Genomic DNA, 7,500 nt, shown 5'->3' on the forward strand with positions numbered 1-7,500 from the left:
CTACATTTCGATTTAAAGCTTTCGTGACTGCAGGGATTCATCTTCTTGGTTCTTTCGGTAAAGTCACGTATACACTATACACTACACACGACTGTAGGTGGAGGTGTGTGTAGGCGTGTGCGGGTGTAGGCGTGTGTGTAGGTGTGGAGCGGTGGTGCAGTGGTTAACGCTACACTGCACTACAAACCCGGCCACCCGAGTTCGATTCCCGCTCACGGCAAACACCACCAGTGACGAATTCCTGAACCGGTCCTGGGCCTCCCCTAGGTCGACTCAGCCTCAAAACGAGTACCTGGTGCGCTGTAGTCTAGTAAACATCGGCACTGGGGAGACAAAGGCGGCCGGGCGTGGTGTTGGCCACCCACCCCCCTCGTGTGCCGTGCCGGCCTTCATAGACGCTGCTACTCGCTAACAGCACTTGCCCCTACAGTGTGTTAGAGGCTACACGGGGGAGCTTTGTCTTCGCTTACCACAAAGGTGTCGTAGCAGAATTTGTGTCTGTGGACCAGGTGCTGGATGAAGTTGGAGCTGCGGTAGTTGGGGTCTCCCCACGGCATCGACACGCAGATGGGACACACCTGCAGAAGCAGCAGCAACAGTAGCAGCAGCAGCAGCAACAGCAGCAACAATAGCAGCAGCAGCAGCAGCAACAATAGCAGCAGCAGCAGCAGCAACAATAGCAGCAACAATAGCAGGAGTAGTAACAATAGCAGCAGCAGTAGCAGCAGCAACAATAGCAGCAGCAGCAATAATAGCAGCAGCAACAATAGCAGCAGCAGTGACAATAGTAGGAGTAGTAACAATAGCAGCAGCAGTAGCAGCAGCAACAATAGCAGCAGCAGCAGTATTAGTAGTAACAATAGCAGCAGCAGTGACAATAGCAGCAGTGACAATAGTAACAGCAGTATTAGTAGTAACAATAGCAGCAGTAGGAGCGAGATGCAGGTGACGGGGATGGCGTTACACAATAAAAAAACACAAATTAATCGAAATCAAGGTGAATGCTTCGGCATTGCGTTGTGGTGGTGGTGGTGGTTGTGGTAGCGGTGGTGGTGATTGTGGTTCTGGTGGTAGTAGTAGTGGTGATAGCGGTGGTGGTGATTGTGGTTCTGGTGGTAGTAGTGGTAGTAGTGGTGGTGGTGGTAGTGGTGGTAGTGGTGGTAGTGGTGGTGGTGATGATGGTGGTACCACGCGGTTGCCGTCTTCCCGGTGCTCTGCCGTGCAGTGCCGCACCACGCCGGGCTGGTCGAGGTTCCGTGCGCCGCAGTACGGACACGTGAACGTGCAGCGGTTCGGGACATCGCTGCACATCAAACATCACCATCATCACCCCAATCATCACCACCATTATGAACGTTATCACCATAATCAACGTTATCACCATAATCATCATCACCCTCATCACCACCACCACCACCAATATCACACCAACATCACCATTATCACCATCACTGCCATCATGAACACACACTGCGTGTGTGTGGTGAGTGGGTAGGTGAGTGAGTGACTCACCAAGGTATGTGCTGTGTGGCGAGTTAATGAGTGGATGAGTGGATGAGTTAATGAGCGAGTGGATGAGTTAATGAGCGAGTGGATGAGTGAGCGGGTGGGTGAGTGAGCGGGTGAGTGAGTGAGCGGGTGAGTGAGTGAGCGGGTGAGTGAGTGAGCGGGTGAGTGAGTGAGCGGGTGAGTGAGTGAGCGAGTGAGCGGGTGAGCGAGTGAGCGGGTGAGCGAGTGAGCGGGTGAGCGAGTGAGCGGGTGAGTGAGTGAGCGGGTGAGTGAGTGGGCGGGTGAGTGAGCGGGCGAGTGAGTGAGCGGGCGAGTGAGTGAGCGGGTGAGTGAGCGGGTGAGTGAGTGAGCGGGTGAGCGAGTGAGCGGGTGAGCGGGTGAGTTACTCACCAAGGTAGGGGCTGTGTGGTGGAGCTGATGGGGGTGAACTTGGGGAAGGTGGAGCTCTGCTCCACCACCTTGGGACACGACGCCGTGTGGGTTCGCATCTTCGCCAGGCTCACCTGCAAAGATACAGACAAAGGTCCCCGTGTAGCCTCTAGCGGGGCTGTAGGGGCAAGTGCTGTTAGCAGCAACAGTGTTTATAGACACAGACAAAGGTCCCCCGTGTAGCCTCTAACAAGGCAGTAGGGGCAAGTGCTGTTAGTAGCAGCACCTGTGAAGGCTACGGGCGCTGTAGCACAGAGGGGGTGGGTGGCCAGCACCACGCCCGGCCGCCTTTGTCTCCCCAGTTGCAATGTTCACCACCACCGCCACCACCACCACCGTCGCCGCACCAGGTCACTCATTTGAGGCCGAGCCGACCTAGGGGAGGCCCAGGACCACGTTCAGACAATCGGCGTCACCACCACCGCTGTTGTTGGTGGCGGCGGCGATGGTGAAGGTGGTGGTGGCAGTGGCAGTGTTGGTGGAGGTTGTGGTGGTGGTGGTGGTGGCGGTGGTGGCGGTGCTGGCCACCCACCCCTCGTGTGCCACCGTGCCGGCCTTCACAGCCGCTCGCTAACAGCACTTGCCCCTACAGCCTACACGGGGGACCTTTGCCTTCATCGTTTCTTTGACGGCGGTGGCCGTGGGCTCATGGACGAGTTCGTAGCGGAGCGGAGCGGGGGGGGGGGCCAGGGAAAGGGGGGGCCGGGCCGAGTCTCAGGGGCCATACTTCACCTTTTTTGAGCAGCCCCTGCAGGGCACCTCACGGGCCGCCAGCTGCCGCTCCGTGTCGCTCGCTCTGCGGGCGCCGCGGGGGTCGAAGGGCGATCGGCAGAGGGCGCAGTGCGGAGAGCGGAGCTGCACACACGGCCACAGACACTCGCCGCAGAAGCTGGAGGGGTGGGGGGTCGAGAGGGGGGGGGGGTGGATAGACTCATAAGAGACCCACAGACTCACCACACAGCAGAGAGCCATAGACTCACCACACAGCAGAGACCCACAGACTCATCACACAGCAGAGACCCACAGACTCATCACACAGCAGAGACCCACAGACTCATCACACAGCAGAGACCCACAGACTCATCACACAGCAGAGACCCACAGACTCATCACACAGCAGAGACCCATAGACTCATCACACAGCAGAGACCCACAGACTCATCACACAGCAGAGACCCACAGACTCATCACACAGCAGAGACCCACAGACTCATCACAGAGCAGAGACCCACAGACTCATCACAGAGCAGAGACCCACAGACTCATCACAGAGCAGAGACCCACAGACTCATCACAGAGCAGAGACCCACAGACTCATCACAGAGCAGAGACCCACAGACTCATCACACAGCAGAGACCCACAGACTCATCACACAGCAGAGACCCACAGACTCATCACACAGCAGAGACCCACAGACTCATCACAGAGCAGAGACCCACAGACTCATCACAGAGCAGAGACCCACAGACTCATCACAGAGCAGAGACCCACAGACTCATCACAGAGCAGAGACCCACAGACTCATCACAGCAGAGACCCACAGACTCATCACACAGCAGAGACCCACAGACTCATCACACAGCAGAGACCCACAGACTCATCACACAGCAGAGACCCACAGACTCATCACACAGCAGAGACCCACAGACTCATCACAGAGCAGAGACCCACAGACTCATCACAGAGCAGAGACCCACAGACTCATCACAGAGCAGAGACCCACAGACTCATCACAGAGCAGAGACCCACAGACTCATCACAGAGCAGAGACCCACAGACTCATCACAGAGCAGAGACCCACAGACTCATCACAGAGCAGAGACCCACAGACTCATCACAGAGCAGAGACCCACAGACTCACACAGCAGAGACCCACAGACTCACACAGCAGAGACCCACAGACTCACACAGCAGAGACCCACAGACTCACACAGCAGAGACCCACAGACTCACACAGCAGAGACCCACAGACTCGCACAGCAGAGACCCACAGACTCACACAGCAGAGACCCACAGACTCACACAGCAGAGACCCACAGACTCTCACAGAGACCCACAGACTCACACAATAGAGACCCGTCAGCAGCAGCAGCTAATCCACTGCTGGATGAGGACATTCCCAAGCCCAGGAGGCGAAATCGCTCGAATCGATTTGCATTGACGCCTCAAACACCGACCGATGGCAAAATTAATAATCAATAATTTAGTATTGATTATTAATATAATAATTAAAGATGCGTTGTTAACAATAATTATTCACATTTTAAATTTTACAATTGAGGAAAAGCACGATGCAAAGATGAATTAACAATGCTAAGATTTTGTATTTTAAAAATATTGTTATTATTATAATAATTATATTATTACGATAATTCACCTCACGATAATTTGCACAAAATCGCCCACCGCGAACAGAATCGTAACGTTTACAATTCGCGCCACAGCATTCTGTAAAACAATTAAATCCATTTGTATATTTACATTAAGGTTATAATGACGATAAATTAAAAACAATAGGTGACTTACGTGTGTCCACATCCAATAGTCACTGGCTTCGTGTAAACTTCCAGACAGATGGGGCAGGTTAATGCGTCGACAATCTCCTGATCATCATCATCATGATCATCTTCTTGTTGCTGTTGTTGTTTTTTTCGCTGTCTAAGCTGAGCTGAGGCGAAGCTACGAAACAGCGCCATTGTTACCGCGGGAGAGAAGATCAATGGGGGAGGGGGGGTGAGGAAGACGAAGCGGGAAAGTGGTAGGGTGCAGGAGTGCAAAGGAAGTAGACCACCAGTCCCATGTTAATCAATGGGGAGGTTGTCCAAGATTTGGAGCGGGAAAGTGGTAGGGGGGTGTGAGAGAAGTAGACCACCAGTCCCATGTTAATCAATGGGGAGGTTGGAGCGGGAAAGTGGTAGGGGGGTGTCAGAGAAGTAGACCACCAGTCCCATGTTAATCAATGGGGAGGTTGGAGCGGGAAAGTGGTAGGGGGGTGTCAGAGAAGTAGACCACCAGTCCCATGTTAATCAATGGGGGTGGGGGTGGAGCGGGAAAGTGGTAGGGGGGTGTGAGAGAAGTAGACCACCAGTCCCATGTTAATCAATGGGGAGGTTGGAGCGGGAAAGTGGTAGGGGGGTGTCAGAGAAGTAGACCACCAGTCCCATGTTAATCAATGGGGGGGGGGGGGGGGGGGGTGGAGCGGGAAAGTGGTAGGGGGGTGAGAGAGAAGTAGACCACCAGTCCCATGTTAATCAATGGGGGTGGGGGTGGAGCGGGAAAGTGGTAGGGTGCAGGTGTGTCAGGGAAGTAGACTACCAGTCCCATGTTAATCAATGGGGAGGTTGGAGCGGGAAAGTGGTAGGGGGGTGAGAGAGAAGTAGACCACCAGTCCATGTTAATCAATGGGGTGGGGGGGGTGGAGCGGGAAAGTGGTAGGGGGGTGAGAGAGAAGTAGACCACCAGTCCCATGTTAATCAATGGGGGGGGGGGGGTGGAGCGGGAAAGTGGTAGGGGGGTGAGAGAGAAGTAGACCACCAGTCCCATGTTAATCAATGGGGGGGGGGGGGGGTGGAGCGGGAAAGTGGTAGGGGGGTGAGAGAGAAGTAGACCACCAGTCCCATGTTAATCAATGGGGGGGGGGGGGGGGTGGAGCGGGAAAGTGGTAGGGGGGTGAGAGAGAAGTAGACCACCAGTCCCATGTTAATCAATGGGGGTGGGGGTGGAGCGGGAAAGTGGTAGGGGGGTGTAAGAGAAGTAGACCACCAGTCCCATGTTAATCAATGGGGGTGGGGGTGGAGCGGGAAAGTGGTAGGGTGCAGGTGTGTCAGGGAAGTAGACTACCAGTCCCATGTTAATCAATGGGGAGGTTGGAGCGGGAAAGTGGTAGGGGGGTGTGAGAGAAGTAGACCCCCAGTCCCATGTTAATCAATGGGGAGGTTGGAGCGGGAAAGTGGTAGGGGGGTGTGAGAGAAGTAGACCACCAGTCCCATGTTAATCAATGGGGGGGGGGGGGGGGGGGGGTGGAGCGGGAAAGTGGTAGGGGGGTGAGAGAGAAGTAGACCACCAGTCCCATGTTAATCAATGGGGGGGGGGGTGGAGCGGGAAAGTGGTAGGGTGCAGGTGTGTCAGGGAAGTAGACTACCAGTCCCATGTTAATCAATGGGGAGGTTGGAGCGGGAAAGTGGTAGGGGGGTGTGAGAGAAGTAGACCCCCAGTCCCATGTTAATCAATGGGGGGGGGGGGGGGGGGTGGAGCGGGAAAGTGGTAGGGGGTGTAAGAGAAGTAGACCACCAGTCCCATGTTAATCAATGGGGGGGGGGGGGGGGGGGGGGGTGGAGCGGGAAAGTGGTAGGGGGTGTGAGAGAAGTAGACCCCAGTCCCATGTTAATCCAATGGGGGGGGGGGGGGGGGTGGAGCGGGAAAGTGGTAGGGGGTGTGAGAGAAGTAGACCCCCAGTCCCATGTTAATCAATGGGGGGGGGGGGGGGTGGAGCGGGAAAGTGGTAGGGGGTGTGAGAGAAGTAGACCACCAGTCCCATGTTAATCAATGGGGGGGGGGGGGGGGGGGGTGGAGCGGGAAAGTGGTAGGGGGTGTGAGAGAAGTAGACCCCCAGTCCCATGTTAATCAATGGGGGGGGGGGGGGGGGGTGGAGCGGGAAAGTGGTAGGGGGTGTGAGAGAAGTAGACCCCCAGTCCCATGTTAATCAATGGGGGGGGGGGGGGTGGAGCGGGAAAGTGGTAGGGGGTGTGAGAGAAGTAGACCCCCAGTCCCATGTTAATCAATGGGGGGGGGGGGGGGTGGAGCGGGAAAGTGGTAGGGGGTGTGAGAGAAGTAGACCCCCAGTCCCATGTTAATCAATGGGGGGGGGGGGGGTGGAGCGGGAAAGTGGTAGGGGGTGTGAGAGAAGTAGACCCCCAGTCCCATGTTAATCAATGGGGGGGGGGGGGGGGAGCGGGAAAGTGGTAGGGGGTGTGAGAGAAGTAGACCCCCAGTCCCATGTTAATCAATGGGCCGGGTAATTGGTAAAGTTCATAATGAACGTTTTTGGGTTCAGATCGCGTTATTTATAAATGTGTCGTAACCCTCCACCACCCGACACGACCAATCAGCAAAACAAAGAGTCACGTTGACAAAAGACAAAATAGTTCATTGCTTTAGCCCACCTGTGTGTTGAAGCGTGAATCCACGATATTTACAACGTTTGAGTAGTACGACGTTTCGCTGGTGATTACATCCACCATCATCGGGCAATTCGCCAGAATGGTGACGACTTCCCTTGCTCCCGTTCTTATATAGAGCAGCAGCAGCAGCGGGGTGACGTCTTCATCAACTCATCAACTCATCAACTCATCAGGTGAAACGATTTGAATTGGAGGGGGGTAGTTATTGTAATTATATAATAGATTAGTAAGCAGGCAATTGTTACGATGTGAGTTGGAGATGAGTAACCGGTTGCAATGTGTGTTGCTGTAATGATACGCTACGTCAGTAATCAGTTAATTAGTGTTTGATTCTCCCTATAAGGAATTGAAATGTGTATTTATTTAATGATACGCTTGCAG

The 7,500-nt window shown here is 54.7% G+C and overlaps 1 protein-coding gene across 1 annotated transcript in view; it reads right to left on the bottom strand.

Annotated features, from left to right (window-relative positions):
- RNF166 (ring finger protein 166) overlaps positions 1-4,648 on the bottom strand; it is a 6,040-nt gene extending 1,392 nt beyond the window's left edge. Inside the window, exons 1-5 of the mRNA XM_061547086.1 lie at positions 4,466-4,648; positions 2,671-2,827; positions 1,900-2,012; positions 1,189-1,303; positions 446-578 (exon numbers count right to left, since the gene is read on the bottom strand). Coding sequence (XP_061403070.1) covers positions 446-578; positions 1,189-1,303; positions 1,900-2,012; positions 2,671-2,827; positions 4,466-4,635 — 688 coding nt within the window. The 5' untranslated portion in view covers positions 4,636-4,648. The remainder of the gene's footprint in view (positions 1-445; positions 579-1,188; positions 1,304-1,899; positions 2,013-2,670; positions 2,828-4,465) is intronic.
- Between the last annotated feature and the right edge of the window lie 2,852 nt (positions 4,649-7,500).

Source organism: Lethenteron reissneri, unplaced genomic scaffold (genome assembly GCF_015708825.2).
Source record: "Lethenteron reissneri isolate LAM-NWPU_2019-01 unplaced genomic scaffold, ASM1570882v1 scaffold_1639, whole genome shotgun sequence".
Classification (NCBI taxonomy): domain Eukaryota; kingdom Metazoa; phylum Chordata; class Hyperoartia; order Petromyzontiformes; family Petromyzontidae; genus Lethenteron; species Lethenteron reissneri.